The sequence below is a fragment of the Dipodomys merriami genome, unplaced genomic scaffold, assembly GCF_024711535.1.
Source record: "Dipodomys merriami isolate MVZ:Mamm:240054 unplaced genomic scaffold, mDipMer1.0.p SCAF_25, whole genome shotgun sequence".
NCBI lineage: Eukaryota > Metazoa > Chordata > Mammalia > Rodentia > Heteromyidae > Dipodomys > Dipodomys merriami.
The window spans coordinates 17727076-17746060 of record NW_027203937.1 but is presented as its reverse complement, the minus strand read 5'-3'; the positions used below and the strand labels follow the sequence as shown (position 1 = coordinate 17746060).

The window sequence follows — 18985 nt, the reverse complement described above, 5'->3', positions numbered from 1 at the left end:
GGAGCGCACCAATCGGCGGGCGGGGGGAGGGGGAACCGCTCCCAGGGGCTCCAGCCTTGGTCCCCGCTTCGCAACCATAATGGCAACAGGAGGGCGAGCCCCCATGGTAAACCTTTTGGAGGAATCACAGCGGCACGGGCCCTGAGGCCGCTCTTCGCCACGTGTTTCCCCGCCCCACGCCACCTCCGTGTGTTCTTGGTGTCGCCCGGGGCTTCCCCGCCGCCGCTCGTGACGTCACGGAGTCCCCCGGAGGCCCCGCCCCGGCCCCGCCCCGCCTCTCGGCCCTGAGGCTTGGGCGGGAGGTAGCGGCCATGGCCGGGTCCAGCGACCCCAGCGCCCCTGCAGCTCTCTGGAAACGCCACATCGTGCGGCAGCTGCGACAACGGGACCGCACGCAAAAGGCACTCTTCCTGGAGCTGGTGCCGGCCTGTGAGTGCTCCTTGGCGGGCCTGGGCTCGGGGAGAGGCTTTGTCCCATTACTTGGCTTGCCACCCAAGTGCACCAGTGCCTTCTCGCTGTCGAGGCCTTGGGCCTAGAGCCCATCTGTTTGACCTCACTTCCTGCTGGCCATGATTGCTGCCCCTTCCAACCCAGGCTCTGCTTAGAACCCCTTTTGGCTGGAGAGACTCTTCTACTTAGTCTCAAGGTTCAGTGCTTCCTCCTATGAGCTGAGCATCTTAGACCCAAGTTCGCTCCCTAGTGTGGGCTTTGCAGCATCTCTTGTGCCTCTTTGCATTGCCCCTAGGGTAGGGCCTGCGTGAAGTTAGCGGTGTATTTAGCAGACACTCGTGGGCCTATTCTTGTGGGCGAACCTCTGAGTTTCAAGGTCTGCTATTGGTTGCCGATGTTGATGCAGGTTCATGCAGCACTTCTGTACTAGGGGATACCCCAGCCTGAGGGGTCCAAGCTTCACTGGGGATCTGACTTATCTGGGAAGCCAGGCTCTCCCTCTCATAGGTCTTTCTGGGGGAGTTTGCCAAGAAGGAGTGTGGTGGTTCAAAATGGGATAAACAGGTATGCAACTGTGTGTGGAGCCACCAGTCACCTGAGATAGTATGTTTGGAGTTTAAAGTTTAACCTAATCTCTGATGCTTCCTACTGGGGAATAATTTTGATGTGACCCCACAACCAAATCTGCCCTCTTCTCCCCTCCTCCCCCCATCATGGACCTTGAACTCTGGGCCTGGGCGCTGTCCTTCAGCTCTTCAGCTCAAGGCTAGCAGTCTACCACTTGAGCCACAGCACCACTTCCGGGTTTCTGGTGGTTAATTGGAGATAAGAGTCTCACAGACTTTCCTTTCCCAGGCTGGCTTTGAACCATGATCCTCGATCTCAGTCTCCTGAGTAGCTAGGATTACAGGAGTGAGCCACCGGTGCCTAGCTGACAAATCTGCTCTTATCCTGAGAAATTTCTTTACAGCCTTCCAGGGTTTGGTTCTCTCCTTTTGGGTTTGTAATCTCACACTTCCAAGGCGGCAGCTTCATTCTCCACTATTTGAGATGGACAGAGCTACCTAGTTTGAGGGAGGAGTCACCCTAAGCCCCTATCTTTAGGAGCTGAAAGTCTGAGGGTTTGGAGAGACCCAGACTGCTCAAATTGGACTAGTTCTAGGCATCTCTGTGAACCTGAGCAGTTCATAGCCCCAAGCTTCAGCTTTCTTGTCCATTAGGCATAATTGGACTTGTTTAGATTTGCAAGGTGGGAGGGGGAAGCAGTGTCTTGGTTGCTAAGGAGGAAGATTTATGGGGGAACCAGACTTTAGGCAAGGTGATAGTCAGGGTACCACCCTATGAGAAGATTGCTGATGAACTGTCTGGGCTTACCCCTTTAACCTGCTGTAGAAGTTGTAAGAAAAGAGGAAGTAACTGTGGATGGGGTGGGAGGGGGGTATTTAAGGGTCAAACCACCAAACATAACAAGATCTGTTGGATATTGCTCAAGGACTTTCTACTCTGACTTGAGGAGACTTTACCTTGGGGAAGTTAGGATTACTTTATTGCTAAATTAGGCCACTCAGGAGGAAGTGACTTACTGAAGGCCCTGGGCAATTGGATCCTTTTGTTTCCCTGCGGTCTGGAGGTGAGGCCTTGCCTCACCTGGGTTGAGTCTATCTCCGTCTCCCAGCTTCCTTCAGGACTCTCCTTGTGTTCTGTGGGCCTTCTGTTTCTGGGATAGCAAGCCCTCTTCTTCTGAGTGGGTCTAGGGACCCGGGCTATGAAGAGGCAGTGCCAGGGCTGAAGGTCCCGTAGAACTGCCAACTTAGCCCTTAGGCAAGGGGCAAGAGCCAATCCCCCACTAACTCTCTCATTCTCACCATCTCTGGGCCCTGCAGCCCTCCAGTCAAAGGTATGCCAGGGTTCTGCTAAAGAGTGTTTGCTTCTGCCCATGCCCACCCTCTTGTACCCTCAGATAATCATCTCCTAGAGAAGGCCGAGCTATTAGCCAACTTCTCAGAGAAGCTGCAGCCACAACCAAATGATGTCACCCCTAGTACCCATCAGGGCTCCTGGTGAGTGTATATATCAGTGGTCACAATGGGGTACTTGTGCTTGGTCCTGGTTCTGCTGCCTATGCTGTGTTCATTCTTGGCCCTTGGCTGCTGCCCAGGAGTGGGTGAGGGGAGAGAGCCTTTGAGCGCTGTGTTCATTCTTGGCTCTTGCTACTGCTCAGGAGTGGGTGAGGGGAGGTAGCCCTTGAGCTCCTCCTAAGCCAGTTGCTTAGCATCTGCTTTCTCCCATCCTTCTCCTTTGCATTTGCCCCTCTCCTTCCTCTCTCAAACCTGTACCCCTCTTTCCCTTCCTAGTCTTATCCCACTTCTCTGTACTAGACCTGATGCTTACAGAAAGGGTCTTGCTACTGTTTTAAAGAATGAGTGACGTGGGCTGGGAAGGTGGCTCATTGGTAGAATGTTTGCCTTACGTGCATCAGGCCCACATAACACAGCACCACATAAACAGAAAAAGCCGAAAGTGGCGCTGTGTGGCTCAAGTGGTAGAGTGCTAGCCTTGAGCTGAAGAGCTGAGGGACAGCACCCAGGCCCAGAGTTCAGGCCCCACAACCAACCAAAAATAAATAAGTAAATATACCGAATTAAAAAAAAAAAATGAGTGAAGTGCTGGGCACTGGTGGCTCATACCTGTAATCCTAACTACTCAGGAGGCTGACATCTGAGGATCATGGTTCAAAGCCAGCCTAGGCAGGAAAGTCTGTTAGACTCCAATTAACCACCAGAAAACTGGAAGTGGTGCTGTGGCTCAAAGTGGTAGAGCGCTAGCCTCGAGCTGAAGAGCTCTGCAACAGTGCCCAGGCCCGGAGGTGAAGCCCCACAACTGACCAAAAAAAAAAAAGAGTGAAGATATTAAGAACTAGGGAATGGGTTGGGTTTTTTTTTTTTTGAGACTAAGTTTCACTATATAGTCCAGGCTGGCCTCAGATTCACAATCCTTCTGCCTCTGCCTCCTAAGTCTTCAGATTACAGTGTGCTTCACCACATCTAGCTGGTCCATGCTGTTTCTTTTTCTTTTTTTTTTTTCTTCTTTTTCTTCCAGTCCTGGAGCTTGAACTCAGGGCTTGACTGCAGTCCCTGAGCTTTTTGTTCAAGGCTAGCACTCTACCACTTGAGCCATAGTGCCTCTTCCAGCATTTTCTGAGTAGTTTATTGGAGATAATGTCTTGTGGACTTTTCTGCCCAGGCTGGCTTTGAACTGCAATCCTCAGAGCTCAGCCTCTTCAGTAGCTAGGATTACAGGCATGAGCCACTGGTGTCCAGCTAGTAATGTAGTAATGCTGCTGCTGCTGCTGCTGCTGCTGCTGCTGCTGCCTCTGCTTCTTCTTCTTCTTCTTCTTCTTCTTCTTCTTCTTCTTCTTCTTCTTCTTCTTCTTCTTCTTCTTCTTCTTCTTTTTCTCCTTCTCCTTCTCCTTCTCCTTTTCTCCTTCTCCTTCCTTCTTTTTTTGCCAGCCCTGGAACTCAAGACCTGTCCCTGAGCTTTTGTGCTCAAGGTTAGCAATCTACCACTTGAGCCATAGCATCACTTCCGCCTTTTGCTGTTTAATGTGGTACTAAGGAATCAAACCCAGAGCTTCATGCATACTAGGCAAACACTGTACCACCAAGCCACATTCCCAGCCCCTGGTCAGTGCTTATTGAGGTGGGTCTTTGGCCAGGGAACTTACAGTCAGAGTAGTCTTTCAGCAGAAAAGTCATGGGCAGCTCATTGATGAGACTTGCTTTTTCTTTGGCTTCCAGGCTCTGCGTTCTCCAGGAAAAAGTTAATGGCTCTTCAGGCTTTTAGTGGAATACCCCTGGGAGGGCCTTTGGGTGCTGGGGTGAGTAGAGGAGTTATGAGCACCACTCTGATTGACAGGGAGGTTGGCGGGGAGGAGGAGTCAAGCCCTGACTCAGACCAAGTCTCATCACTAGCCGCTCTGAGGCTGAAGTGGCAGGAGGAAGAAGAGGGTCTCCAGCTGGTCTGTGGTGAGGTAAGCTGTACTCATTCAGAGAATGGGGCAGGGAGATATGGTCCAAAGAAGCCAGCAAGCAAGTGGTACACACTCACTACATTTACTACATTTCTTTTTTTTTTTTTTTTTTTGGTCGGTTGTGGGGCTTGAACTCTGGGCCTGGGCGCTGTCCCTTAGCTCTTCAGCTCAAGGTGAGAGCTCTACCACTTGAGCTACAGCGCCACTTCCGGTTTTCTGGTGGTTTATTGGAGATAGGAGTCTCACAGTCTCTCCTGCCCGGGCTGGCTTTGAACCGCGATCCTCAGATCTCAGCCTTCTGAGTAGCTAGGATTACAGGCATGAGCCACCAGCGCCCGGCTCATTTGCTACATTTCTTGAATCTAGTGCTGCAGGCACTGAGTTATGATTCCCTAGTGTATATCAGGTCTTGGCTTGAAACTGGGCAGGAGTCAGAGTTCTCCCGCAGCCTAGGATTAAGTGGGCTCCAAGGATGGCTGGAGGGACTAAGGAGTACAAGTGTCCCGGAGCCTGTTCCTCATTTCAGATAGTTTAGCCTGTTCTCCTCACTCTATGACTCACCACCTCATTCCTTGCCAAGCTGATTCCAGGTTCAAGAAGCAGCTGATGCTCGAGACACATTTGCAGACTAAATGACTACTGGTCATGTGGTCCATGGGCAAGTGACCTTCTCTGTGTTTCTCAGTTTCCCTTTCATTTCTGTGGCTGTTGCTTCTGAATTTCCATCAGTGCCTTCTTCCCCTCCTCTCTGGCTTCATCCCTTACAAACAGGTGTTCTTGAGTGTGGGTGGGCTCAGTGGCTGTGATAGGGGACTTTAGGGATTCTTTTTGCTGACTCTCATATCCAGTGCAGTCTTCTCTTTTGAGCTCTGGACTCTTGCTCAGTTTCTTGAGCATGCCATCTAAGTCACCCCCTCCCCATAACATGGCCAACACCACACCAAAAGTAGACTGCAGGCCTGGGGCTAAGCATATTCTCAGCTAATTATCCTCAGCTTTATAGTTGTAGAGGAGAAAACTTGTGGCCTAGACAGGAAGAACCTGGATTTGAACCTCCACCCTTACAATTCACCTTCCATGATCTCTGTTCACTCTTTCATTGTTTATTGACAATTGATAGCTTCAAAGAAAAATGGGAAGTGCAGCCTTAAACAAGATGTGCCCCTAGGGAGTTTCCACAAGAGGAGGCCAATGGTCAAGCAAATACATGACTAGTTACAGCTGTCCAAATCACCATGCAAATGTGACATTGGGTTATGAATTCCATTTAATGCCTCTTCCCCAGAGCTTCTTTCTATGGCTGCAACTTGACCATGGTGTGGCATGATCTCATACATACATTTGTGTCATGCTCAAGATCCCCTTCTTCCCACCCATTTTCAGTCATACTCCCTCCCTCCTCCAACAGCCCTAGCCTCTTGTAGTCTCAAATTGTTTTCTACATGTATCACTTGAATTTTGAAAAGTATCAAATAAGTATGGAATGACATAGCATAAATGAAAGCAAACGTCAGGTGAGGAAGTGAAAGCAAGGATTAGTTTGTGGAGAAATGAATGATGAATGTAATAACTTGAGCAACTACAAAGTAGGTGTCCACTCTGTAGGTGCAGGTGCCTCCCAAGCCCTAAGCCTGGACAGTAGTCTCCAGATAGATGGGCAGCTGCCTTATCATGACAAAGAGTCAGGAACAATTTAGCAACAAAAGCCTCCAGCCTTGGTGATTTCCTGGGCTAGAGATGTTTAGTCTGTAGCTCTTGGTTCTTCTTTCCACACTAATGGGTGTAGCCTTGGCTTAGAGTCTATCTCTCCCACAGTACCAAAAGAAAGAAGTTGGAATTCTTCCTTATGGTCTTCCCTGTTCTTGGCTCTTGGTTGCAGAAAGTTGAAAAGCAGGGTACAGAGATTCCCCTTACCCAGCCCTGGGGCTGTTGGAGCAGCGCCAGAATTCAACCTGAACTTTACACCCCCAAAGACTATCCCTGTTCTTCTTTTGTGTGCTCTTGCTTTGTGAGATTTGTGCCTGGGCAGACAGGGGGTCAGGGATGGTGGAGGAAGCTAGTAGCTGGAGAGGTGGGGAGTAGAGATCACAAGCACCAAACCATCCTGTAGACCACAGGTGCTTTGCATGAAGCATAATGTACTTACTGGCCTGGGCTCATTTATCAGCCCTGCCACTTAGCTGTGTGAGTCTGGGCAAGGTACTTAATCTCTGTGTCCATGTCCTTACCTGTAAAATGAGAATGGTAGTGCTTCCCTTTATGCTATTTTGGGGGTTAAAAGAGTTAATGTGTTTAGAGTGCTCAGAACAAAGCATGGCACTTATAAGTGCTAGAGAGCACTTCCTCCTATCTGACACATCCTTTCTCATAATAGCTCTAGGAAGTAATAAGCACTCATTCCCAGTTTCCAGGTGAGAATTCTTCTTGCTCAGAGATTAAATAACTCCCCCCATGGTCACAGAGAAAACAATTGGCACCATTACAACTCAGAACGCAGAAGCAGACTTCAGATGTAGATCCCAAAACCTTATGCAGTATCTTAAACCCATGGGAGTCTTAGCTTGTCAGAAAGAGGATGGCAGGGGTAGGGTGGCAGGCTCAGTGCTGCCAACCTCTTCGGGCCCCAAGGGCTAGAGAGCCACAGAGGCGCCAGAGTTCACCTGTCCGTCCTTCCTCCTCCCCAGATGGCCTACCAGGTGGTGCAGAAGAGTGCAGCCCTGGGCACCATGCAGTCAGAGCTGGAGGAGCGGCAGGGCAGGTGAGGGGGCCGCAGCAGCTCACTTTTGGGAGGCTCAGGGCCATCCTGCCCCGGGAGAGGGTATAGTGCGTGCCTAAGGACTTGCCCCACATCCCCAGATGCTCCCCAGGCATGTGGGTAAGGTCAGTGGAAGCCAAGGTGGGTGAAGGCTTGACTGGAAACCCCTTTACTACCTGCTGGCCATGAGAACCATGCAGTTCTGGGATCTTAGTTGGGATGGAGAAGGTCGCTGTTCTCCTGAGGCCCCTCCGCCCCGCTACCCCGATCCCCGCCCCTGCCCCTAGGCTGGCGGCTCTGGAGGCCCGCGTGGAGCTGCTGCAGGAGGCTCGGGCACAACACGCCCTGAAGGTGGAGGATCAACGTGCGCAGAACGCAGCGCTGCGATCGGCCTACGAGGCCCTGCGTGCGCACTCGGAGCAACAGGAGGCGGCACTGCGCAGGCTCCAGGAGGAGGCGCGCGACCTACTGGAGAGGCTTGTGCAGCGCAAGGCGCGTGCGGCAGCTGAGCGCAACCTGCGCAACGAACGCCGGGAGCGGTGAGGGAGCTGGGGCCCCGCCTCCTAGGGGCAGACCTGCTTCTTGTGGGAGGAGTCTGGCTTCTCCCTGGCCTTAAGGAGGGGAGGCGTGGCCATCTCGAGTCCACTTCATTGAGTCACTTTCGGCCTTTGGGATGGTTTTCTCTCTGCCAGAGCCCACCAGGCACGGGTGTCCCAGGAGCTGAAGAAGGCTGCCAAGAGGACTGTGAGCATCAGCAAGTAAGAATGAGGAGGGGCCGGTCTGACCCTTGTAAGGGGAACTATGCTGCTCTCCTCCCTTCCCCCTGGCCCTTGCTATCCGTGTACCCGAGTGCACACCCGCAGTCCCTGTTGGATACTCTTGGAGGTGGGTGGTCGTAAGAGCCAGCTTGCCTGGCCTGCTGGGCACCCCCTTATTGGACACTCACACCTCCCTGACCTATACCAGGGTAGGGAGGAGGGCTGGTGGGATGCTTTGTCCTTTCTGAGCCTCATTTTCTTTCTCAGGAGCCCAGACACCTTAGGAGATGGAATCAGACAGGAGACTGAGACTCAGGCAGTTGAGCCCGAGTCCCTGGAGAGGGAGGCTTGTGAAAAATGGAAGAGGCCCTTCAGGTGAGAATCCAGGTGGCCGCTGTCCCAGAGCTCTGAACTGCCAGTCTTCCTCTAGGATCTTGGGGCCTGCTGTTGGGTTGGGGAGAGGCTGACTGGTACGACTTCCAGTGCCTGGAGCCAGTTGGGGTCAGTGTCACTGAGCCCTCTCCCTTTTCCTTCCCAGGACCTGAGCTCTGAGGTGGGGCATAAGGCTTGTGAAGAGGTGATACTAGGAAGGAATCAGGGTCACAGGCATGTGTATTTGTAAGCACAGGTGTGCATGGACATGGGAGAATGTGTAGCGGTGAGCTCACACTTCTGAGTCCTTGGGTGCCCCTCCATTCAGTCCCCCTTACCTTGATTTGCCTGCCATTAAAGCTGCCCCTTTGGGCCCCATTCCCTAGCCTGAAGGCTCTTCTTGTAAGTCCCAGTGTCCAGGCCCTGAGATGCTGAAGGAACCTTGGGCAGAAGCGTAATAAGACTTGGTTCCCAAAGTTTTTTTGCCATCTAAAACCTTACTTGGGCATTTCTAGGGCTGCTAGGTGAGCTGGGGCTTCTGCTTCAGCCAGGAGAGCCCCTCTCACTTTCCTCTTAGTGGTTGGCCCAGTCTCTTAGGAGTTTTTTTTTTTTTTTTTTTTGGCCAATCCTGGGGCTTGAACTTAGGGCCTAGGCACTGTCCCTGAGCTTCTTTTGCACAAGGCTAGCTTTCTACCACTTGAGCCACAGTGCCACTTCTGGCTTTTTCTGTTTATATGGGACTGAGGAATTGAATCAAGAGCTTCATGCATACAAGCAAGCACTGTATCACTAAGCCACATTCCCAGCCCTTCTTAGGAGTTTTTATTGGTGATAACTTACTTGGGGTGAGGCATTTCTTGTCATCATGGTGGAAACTCGGGGAGTTACCCATTTCCAGGTCCTTCGACCTTGTTGGGTTGGTCCAGGTCTCACCTCTCCTGGTTTACAAGGGGTCAAGTTCTTGGTTCCAGGCTCAAGAAGTCACAGGCCTCCAGGTCTCCCGGGATGAATGACTGCTGCTTGACTACCCACTGGCCAGGCCTTTAGCAGTCTCTCATTTGCCTCAGGTCTGCCTCGGCCACCTCCCTGACACTGTCCCGCTGTGTGGATGTGGTGAAGGGGCTGCTGGAGTAAGTGTGTATGTGCACATGTGTGTGAAGGGTTTGGGTATATCAGGCTTCCTGAGCCCAGGCTTGGTCTGTGTGTGTTCCTCCGTATCTCTATCTTATGATGCCTGTTGTCTGTGTGTGTGAATCTCTGTTGGGTTCTGGAGATAGGAACCAAGTATGCAGCCTCATGTCTAACTCCTGCCTAGTATCTCCCAAGCTCACAAGGCTCTGTCCTTATTCAAGGTCCTCTCAGGGAACCAAGAATTCCAGCCTGTTGCTGGATGAAAATGTTCACTCGGTTTGGAAACTAGTGCTCAGAAATGCCTAAGATTTGTTCAGTATCACAGAGCCAAATGGTGGTGAGGCCTTGAGAGTCCTCTGCTTCCACTAACCCTTTCCTACTCCTGTGCCAGGCTGTGTACTACTCCCGCATCAGCACAGGGGTCACACTTACTGTACCTTAGGGCCATGATCTGTCAACTGCCATATCTGTTTCCAGTTGTTGCTGCCTCAGGGGAGCTTGGGGCCCTGTGGCAGAAGATCTTGCAGAGTGCCTTTCTGATCCCCCTCTTCCCCCTTACACCCCTGCAGCTTCAAGAAGAGGAGAGGTCACTCAGTTGGAGGGGCCCCTGAGCAGCTATACCAAAGCATACCTGTGTGTGTAGCTGCCCGACTTCCTACCCAGGTTCAGGATGCCCTGGTAAGAGAACAGCTGGGCCACATGCTTGGGGTTCTAATAGAGGAATGCAGGTACCAGGGATGGCCCTTACAGCCACAGAAGCAAGGCTGGGCCTCAGCAGGGGCAAGACTTTGCCTTTATAGCTGGTGGTATGAGCTGCTCATATCTTTCACAGTGTTTATAATGGGGCTAGGAGAGAGAAAGAGAAAGAGAGAGAGAGAGAGAAAAGAGAGGAGAGAGGAGAGTTGCTCAGCAGGGGATTTGGCTCAGTGGGAGGCGCTCTGGGATCCAGGCAGAGATAAAGAGACCTGCTGGGACCAGGGTTGAAATTCAAGGTTTAGACAGAGACCTGGAGTGGGATATCCAAGACAGCAGAGGTGTGGTCTGTGAGAAGACAGGAAGAGTCACACATGGAGAGGACAAAGACACTGACCTCTCCTCTCCCCACAGGATGCCCACCTCTCTGAGATCAATGCTGTTCAGTTTGGCCCCAACAGCAGCCTCCTGGCCACTGGCGGGGATGACCGTCTTATCCACCTCTGGAATGTTGTGGGAGGTAAAGACCTTTCCTGGAGGCCAACCCGATATGTTCTCTGCAGACCCCATCCTCAGCTTGCTCATGGATGAGCTAAGGTCTTGGATCGTTTTGTTTCCTCATCTGGAATGTTCATGGGCAATGGCACCGAGACTTGGCTTATTGCTCCAAAGAAGCATTGAACCTCTCAGCTCCTGGGTCAGGTCTGCAGGATGGGGAGGGCTGAGCTTGGAAAGTCCCTATTGGAACCCCCCTGGCATGAATTAATGTAGTGTCAGGCTTTTGAGGTATTGTCCCTGGGCCCACCAGGCCCCCTCCTTTTCTAGTATCACTTACGCTCCCAGAAATCAGTGAGCTGAGGTGGCACAGGAGGGGCCTTAGTGGTATTTACACACACACACACACACACACACACACACACACACATGCCCCCTTGTACCTTGTCTTAGTGGTATTTACACACACACACACACATGCCCCCTTGTACCTTGTCTTAGTGGTATTTTTACACACACACACACACACACACACACACACACACACGCCCCCTTGTACCTTGTCCCAGCTCTGCTTTGTAGGTAGTAAGTTAGATAGATACTCATCTAGGCTTCTTAGAGAGCTAGGTCTCCAGCAGGCTGGCTTCACTGCTATGTGACCTTGGGATAGTTCCTCCTCAGTGGTCCTCCCTAGCCCTGTCTCTGAGTGGCCTCGCTCGCCCTGAGACCTCTGCTAAAAGTTAGGGGAGGTATCGCTTCCACCCAGGCACTGGAACAGACCTAGTGTTTCTGTCCTCTAAGAAAGGCTGACCTACCCATTCTGGCTCTAGTTTATTTTGTCAGGTTAGTGACTTCATTTCATTCTTTCCTTCTCCTGCTCTCCCCAGGTCGCCTAGAGGCCAACCAGACACTTGAAGGAGCTGGTGGCAGCATCACCAGTGTGGACTTCGACCCCTCAGTGAGGAGACTTTGACCCAGTGGCATGGCATGAATCCCCCCCACCCCACCCCAGTGTCCAACCTGGGCTGGGGCTCTGGGGCCTGAAGGGCTGTCATAATATCCTAGACCTGGGCCCTTGGGTTGCCCCTTCCCTGGGCCTGGGGCTCTCCCACCTGAGCCATGGGAAGCTCTGAGGCAGCCTCCACCCAGGTTGCTGGTCTAGGGACCTTGCCTATCCCAGGACTAGGCTCAGTTCAGGCCCAGGTTTAGGCCTAGGCCCTGGTCCTCTTCCATCCCTACTCCTGTCTCTCCAGGGCTCCCAGGTTTTGGCAGCTACTTACAACCAGGCGGCTCAGCTCTGGAAGGTGGGAGAGGCACAGTCCAAGGTGAGGATTGACTGGGGAGGCTGACTAGGGGTCAAGGGTCATGCCTTAGGAGTGAGGGTGGGGCATGCAGTTAAGGAATCTTGGGCATGCCCTTGATCCATATTTGGGATGGGGCGGGGCAGGAGACACTATCTGGACACAAGGACAAGGTGACAGCTGCAAAATTCAAGCTCACGAAGCACCAGGCGGTGACTGGGAGCCGAGACCGAACAGTGAAGGAGTGGGACCTCGGCCGTGCCTACTGTGAGGCCTAGCCCACTTTGCTTTCCTGGCCAGCCCCCAGGCACAAGCGGCTTTGCCATGCTCTCTGGGAGTGGCTCTGGGATTCATATCTACGAGTTAAGCCTCCTGAGGCTCTCTTTCTCTGTCCCCCACTGGTGCTCTTCCTGGGTTCCTAGTGCCCATGGGTTTCAAGTAGGTTCAGAAGAGGTGGGGTGAGTACGGTTGGAAAGACTTGGGTTCCAGTCTTAGGAAGACATCACCCCTCCTGGACCTTGGGGGTCTCCATATGTCCAATGGCCTAGTTCCTGACACTGCCCCTTGGTCCCCAGGTTCAAGAACAATCAATGTCATTTCCTATTGTAATGACGTGGTATGCGGGGACCACATCATCATTAGTGGTCACAATGACCAGAAGATCCGGTTCTGGGACAGCAGGTGACAGGCGTGGATGTGGGTGGAAATCTGGGGGCAGGGCCCAGGAGCTCTTTGTCCTTTCTCCGGCTGTGACAGGAAAGGTTATGGCACAGGGTCTGTGCAAGAGTCTGGCAGTATCAGCTGTGACCTCTGTTGGTCATAGTCTCTTGAGAATTCAGCACTTCTGAGGAGCTGTTTCACTTTCTTAGTGGCTCTCATTCATCTCTGGACTCTGCCTGACCCTTATAGTCATGATGGACAAACACCTTTTCCCATTTGGGTACCACTTTTTTTTTTTTTGGTGCCAATTGTGGTGCTTGAACTTGGCCTGGTTGCTGTCCTTGAGCCCTTTTTTGTCAGTCATGGGGCCTGAAGTCAGCCTGGGCGCTGTCCCTCAGCTCTTCAGCTCAAGACTAGCACTCTACTGCTTGAGCCACAGCGCCCACTCCAGCTTTTTTCTGCTTATGTGGTGCTGAGGAATTGAACTTAGAGCCTCATGCATGCAAGGCAAGCACTCTACCACTGAGCCACCTTCCCAAACCTCCCTGAGCTTTTTTGCTCAAGGGCAGCACTTTACCACTTGAGTAATGGTCCTACTTTGGCTTTTTTGGGTGGTGAATTGGAGATCAGAGTCTCATAGCCCAAACTGGGTGCTGGTGGCTCATGCCTGTATTCATATCTACTCAGGAGGCTGAGATCTGAGGATTGTGGTTCAAAGTCAGCCCAGGCAGAAAAATCCCCGTGAGACTCTTATCTCAAATAAACCACTCAAAAACTGGAAGTGGAGCAAAAGAGTTGAGGGACAGCATCCAGACCCTGAGTTCAAGACCTACAACTGACCAAAAAGAAAAAGAAAAAAAAAGTCTCATAGCCTTTCCTGCCTAGACTGGCTTTAAACCACAATCCTCAGATCTCAACTTCCGGAGCAGTTTGGATTACAGGCATAAACCACCAGCACCCAGCTATTATTACTACTTTTTGTCTGTTTTTTGGTGCTGGTTCTGGGGCTTTAACTTGGAACCTGGGTGCTTTCCCTGAGCTTTTTGTTCAAGGCTAGCATTCTACCACTTGAGCCACAGCTCCAACTCTGGCTTTTTTGGTGGAGATGAGTCTTAGAAATTTTCCTGCCTGGGCTGGCTTTGAATCATAATTCTTAGATCTCAGCCTCCTGAGTAGCTAGGATTATAGGCACGAGCCACTGCTGCCTGGTTTTTATTGCTACTTTTTAACCACAAGCAAAAAAACCCACCGAAACCAAAAGGCCCAACATTGGGCATGGTTGGTTTACAATGGCACAGATAGAGCCACTGCCTGAGTCATGTAGGCTCACACTGGCTGGTCCTCACTGATTGCCATTGAGACTGTTCACTAACATATGGTTATAACAGGCTTTTCACTACTTCTTTTTCAGTGCTTATTTTAGTGACCCAAGGGTTCCCAGGGCTCCCATTCAGTCTGTGAAGTTCCTCAACGGCTGGCGTGGCTACAGTGGGAAGGGAGAATCACCGTCAGCCCCTGTTCTAGCAGCCTGGGGCTGGGGTGCCTCTGGACTTTGTCAGCTAGGGTAGCAGCTGTACCCAGGTCTTTCTTGTGTGGGGTGGCCTGGGGTGCAGGCAGGCTGTTCCTTACTTGTCTCTTCTCTACTCATCCTCAGGTTACCCAGCTGTACCCAGGTCATCCCTGTGCAGGGCAGGGTTACTTCCCTGAGCCTCAGCCATGACCAAATGCACCTGCTTAGCTGTTCCCGAGACGATACACTCAAGGTGATCGACCTGCGTGTTAGCAATATCCGACAGGTGTTCAGGTATCAGCTGGGGCAGCTGGCCTCAAATCCTGCACAAGGCCCTCCTTGATGGCCCTCTAGACCTGAATCTCTCTCTGGCAGAGAGAGGAGGCTCTTAGAAGCTCCTGGCTGGTGGCAGGACTGGCAGTGACCTCTGTTCTAACTCTGGCCTTATCTGTCTTCAGAGCGGATGGCTTCAAATGCGGTTCTGACTGGACCAAAGCTGTGTTCAGGTGTGTCCTGGAGCGCATGCCTCTGCCAGTCTGGCTCTTACATGTGTATGTTCTAGCGTCTGAATTCCTTTCTTGCTGTGTTGTGGCCACTGCAGCCCTGACAGAAGCTATGCACTGGCAGGATCCTGGGACGGCGCCCTCTACATCTGGAATGTTGACACAGGGAAACTGGAGAGCAGCCTTCGGGGACCCCACTGGTGAGTATGGCTACCCCCCCACCCTACCCCACCCCCGTCTGCTGCGCCCCAGCCCTGCCAAGCTGATGCCACATTCTGACATGTCCCTAGCACTTGTCCCCAAACCTCCCACTCGCACTCAGTTCTGCCCCTCACCACAACCCCAGAGACCTATTTACTGATGAGGCACCCCAGGCTGCCTAGGGCCACAGTGAGGAACAGGGTCAGGCTGTAGACCCGCTTCTGCTGCCCCACTGAAGCCTGCCCTCCCTCTCCTCAGTGCTGCGGTGAATGCTGTGGCCTGGTGCTACTCTGGGAGCCACGTTGTGAGCGTGGACCAGGCCAGGAAGATTGTGCTCTGGCACTAGGGCCACGACTTTCCACCTGAACTAGAGCTCTGGTACAAAGCCTGAAGAAGACCTGGAACAATTTCCCTCTGCTCCACAGGGCTCCAGGACCTGGGGGTGGGGAAGGGGGGTGGTGCTTCCAGATTTAATGAAAGAAGGCCTGGCAGGTCCTGGCCTGTTTGGTTAAAATCCAAATGTATCTCCTCACTTCCTCTCCCCAAAGTGGAAAAAGATTGTATTGTAACACTGTCTGTTATTCTTTGTAGTGTTTGGAGGCATAGGGAGACCTTAGGGCTGGCTTGGTCCCTTCCTTCTGTATAGAGCTGGGGCTTAGCAGCCTTTGACACGGGAGAAGAGCTATTCCATTCTAACCATGCAACAGCATGAAGAAAGGCTCAGAGGCAACAAAAGTCAACAGCTGTTGGGGCCATAGGAATGAATGTGACCCTTGGACCAGTCTGGTCCTGACACTAAACACAGTGGGCCCTTCTGCTGAGGCAGCCAGGATAGACTGAGGTTGAGGAGGGAGCCAAGAGGCAGTCAGGGCAAGGGGGGATCACTAACAGACCAGAAGGACATCCACATACTTGCTATACCAGGCCTGCCTTGAGATGGGGGCTCATTCTTCCTGCAGAGGCAGAGTGTCGGGGAGGAGAACACAAGGGCCAGGCCTGAGTCTGTAGATTCTTTAACCTTGGCATCAAACGTTTTTTATTTTTTTTAATTAAGTGATTACATAAATTTCACAGTATTGTGGGATAGTGATATTTAGTTACATTGGCATCATCCACACAATGAGCCTTTGGGTAAGGGTAGAGTTCAAAAGAGCCAGGTGCCCAGGACTCCTTTCTCTAGCTGGCACATGCCTGTGGAGAGGTCAGTTAAATGACAAAATCCAGTGTTGGTTTCCAGGTCCCTCCTGGCCTGGCAGACTCCTGAGCTCTGGCCATCATGTCTCTGTTTATGATCTGTGTCCTTAATGACACCAGACTCTTGGGGCTGCTGTGCCATATATTCCTTGCCACCCCCACTATCTTCCTCCTAGTACCTTCCTTGCCAGAGCAACTTTCTAATGCATCTTGAGCATCTCTTGAAGTTGCTCTGCTTCCTTCACAATGCTACCCCATTAGTTTGCATCTTCTCTCTCTGTCTCTGTCTCTGTATCACTGGAGTAATTTGCAGGACTTTGCACTCTGTCTGGGCCTTTACACTTACAGCTGGTGCTCTACCACTTTAGTTATACTTCTAGTCAAGGCATTTTGCTAGTTAATTGGAGATAGTCTTTATGGACTTTTCTGCCTGAACTTTTTTTTTGTTGGTCATGGAGCTTGAACTCAGGGCCTGGGCAATGTCCCTGAGCTCTTTTGCACAGAATAGCTTTGAGCCACAGCTCCATTTAGTTTTTGAATGGTCAACTGGAGATAAGAGTTATCATGGGGGGGCTGGGAAGGTGGCTCAGTGGTAGAGTGCTTGCCTTGCATGCCTGAGGCCCTGTGTTCGATTCCTCAGCACCACATAAGCAAAAAGAAAAAAGCCGGAAGTGGCGGAGCGCTAGCCTTGAGCTGAAGAGCTGAGGGACAGTGCCCAGGCCCAGTGTTCAGGCCCCACGACCGGACCCAAAAAAAAAAAAAAAAAAGATTAAGAGTTATCATGGGGACTTTTCTGCCTGGGCTGGCTTCGAACCATGATTCTCAGATCTCAGCCTCGAGTAGCTAGGATTACAGGTAGAAGCCACCAGTGCCCAGCCTATGAATTGACTTTGAACTGTGTGATCTTCAGACACCAGCCTCCTGAGTAGCTGGAATTACAGGCGTGAACCACCAGCACCTGGCTCTCTTGCCTTTCTGAGTATATCTTATACATGTTCTTTTTTTGCCCAGAAGGTTGTTTTCCTTTGCAGCTGGCAACTGAAATTCATACTACACCATCTCCCTGCTGACAGCCAGCCTTTTCCTGCTGGGTTGGGTGGAGGCCTCTACTGAACTCCTTTTGTCTCTCTCTTCATTTTAAGAAGTCAAGAGGCTGGCTTTTGAAAAATGACAACAAAATAGTCCTTGGGGTCCGTCATGGCTAAGAGAAATGTCAGGAATGTTTACTGTCTTATTTAGCAAGTACAGTGTAACAGCCTAGGGTGCTAGGAGTCCCATGTTCCAGCTCTGTCTCAGCAACCCTAAAGCCCCATTCCATCATTCCTGCCTTGGCTCCCAATGGCCACCAGAGGTCACCAGCTGCTTATTTGGCTGAAGCCATTTGCCTGCTTCAGTGCAGGGATTGGCGGCTGGAAAGGGCAACATTTCCGGTGGATGACTTGGGATGTCAACCCTGCTCTGTGCTCTCTAGAGGTTTGTTCTTCTCGTCTCCAGATGAGAAAAGAGCTCTTAAGCATTTATATGGTTCTTGGCAGCTCACGTAATAACAAACAGTCAGCATCTAGGAAAAACTTAACTGGTAGTGTCAAGTTACAGGATCTCAATTCTTCACTTAAAAATTGTGTCTTTCATGATGACCCAGCTAATATCACAGCTGGGTTGTGATGGTATTACACACTTAAAAAACAACAAGGGCTGGGAAGGTGGCTTCGTGGTAGAGTGCTTGCCTTGCATGCATGAAGCCCTCAGTATCACATATACAGAAAAAGTTGGAAGTGGCGCTGTGGCTCAAGTGGTAGAGTGCTAACCTTGAGCAAAAAGCAGCTCAGGGACAGTACTCAGGCCCAGAGTTCAAGCCCCAGAACTGGCAAAACAAAACAAAACAGCAAAAGACATGTGACTTCAGGCTCTAAGGGGTTGGTCTGAGAGGCCTCTCCCCCACTGGTCCTTGCAGGAAGACTGCTGTGCCAAATGCTCAGCTTTGCATCTAATCTGATTCCCCCTCCCTACATCTTTTCCATTCTGGCTCCTGAGAATGGAGGGCTGGAGTCCCTTCAGGTGGCAAAGAGGTGAAAAATATAAATTCTGGGAGGCAGTTTCTAGCCATGCCATTTGGGGCAAACCCCTGTTTTGGTTATACCTCACAGGAGCATAGCAACACTTAGGTGACCCAGGAAATATCATGACCCACTCTTGGAAACAGCAACTCCTTGCTCCACTCAATCTTCATTTCTATTTCCCAAGGGGCAAATCTGGCCACACATGTGATGAGGAGTTGCTGCCCTTCCAGGAGCACAGGTTAATGTCTGGCTTCCTAAAGGAAGAGGACAGCCTGGAAGGTTTGCTCTCAGGAGAGGAACAAGTACAGAGTAAGCGCTGACAGCCACTTCAGCTTTGCTGGTCAGTACTCAAGTTTCTCATTCTTAGGTACTGCCTGCCTGAGTTTGGGACCATAGTAAACAATGTGGGGACCTGTAGCCTTGCTATATGAATAAACTGAGGCCAGAGAGGGGATAAGGTCACACAGCAGAACTGGGGAAGAACTAGGGACTTTTTTTTTTTTGTTGGTCATGGGGCCTGAACTCTGGGCCTGGTTGCTGTCCCTCAGCTCTTCAGCTCAAGGCTAGCGTTCTATCACCTGAGCCTCAGCCCCACTTTTTTTTTTTTTTTTTTTTTGCTTATGTGGTGCTGAGGAATTGAACCCAGGGCCTCATGCATGGAAGGCAAGCGCTCTACCACTGAGTCACCTTCCCAGCTCCCAGAACTAGGGACTTTTGATTCTATTTGGTTGAAACTGGATTTAAGTTCTGAGAAGCTGGCCTGGTATTGTGGAGGGCCAGTTCTGGGTTCTGTCTCTTGAGAGATCTTGGGCAAGTCAGTGGCTTCTAGAGTCTTCATCTCTATTTGTGAAACTTCCCACCTCAAGGCTGTA

General features: G+C 51.4%; 1 protein-coding gene across 8 annotated transcripts; it reads left to right on the top strand.

The window, feature by feature from the left end:
* Positions 1-276: 276 nt before the first annotated feature.
* Atg16l2 (autophagy related 16 like 2) lies at positions 277-15435 on the top strand. Of its 8 annotated transcripts, none has more exons than XM_070035066.1 (18): positions 278-429; positions 2411-2510; positions 4366-4480; positions 7165-7238; positions 7523-7774; positions 7928-7993; positions 8261-8368; positions 9433-9495; positions 10066-10174; positions 10604-10709; positions 11572-11642; positions 11938-12009; positions 12132-12252; positions 12561-12666; positions 14300-14449; positions 14614-14661; positions 14757-14858; positions 15118-15435. In XM_070035066.1, the coding sequence occupies exons 1-18, from the start codon at positions 312-314 to the stop codon at positions 15203-15205; spliced, it is 1869 nt and encodes a 622-aa protein (XP_069891167.1). In that variant the 5' UTR covers positions 278-311; the 3' UTR covers positions 15206-15435. The 8 variants fall into 8 exon arrangements, with proteins under 8 accessions (XP_069891172.1, XP_069891167.1, XP_069891169.1 ...); XM_070035068.1 differs by having other exon boundaries at positions 14783-14858; positions 15118-15206; XM_070035071.1 differs by lacking the exon at positions 15118-15435 and having other exon boundaries at positions 277-429; positions 14300-14408; positions 14783-14858.
* The last annotated feature ends 3550 nt before the right edge of the window (positions 15436-18985 follow it).

What these genes read in the sequence shown, in the direction of transcription:
- Atg16l2 (XM_070035066.1), top strand. Translation starts at nt 312, where the DNA reads ATGGCCGGGTCCAGCGACCCCAGCGCCCCTGCAGCTCTCTGGAAACGC. An exon ending in CCCAGGTTCAGGATGCCCTG is followed by an intron (nt 10,175 to 10,603) that starts GTAAGAGAACAG and finishes CTCTCCCCACAG; the next exon opens with GATGCCCACCTCTCTGAGAT. An exon ending in AGCCTTCGGGGACCCCACTG is followed by an intron (nt 14,859 to 15,117) that starts GTGAGTATGGCT and finishes CCCTCTCCTCAG; the next exon opens with TGCTGCGGTGAATGCTGTGG.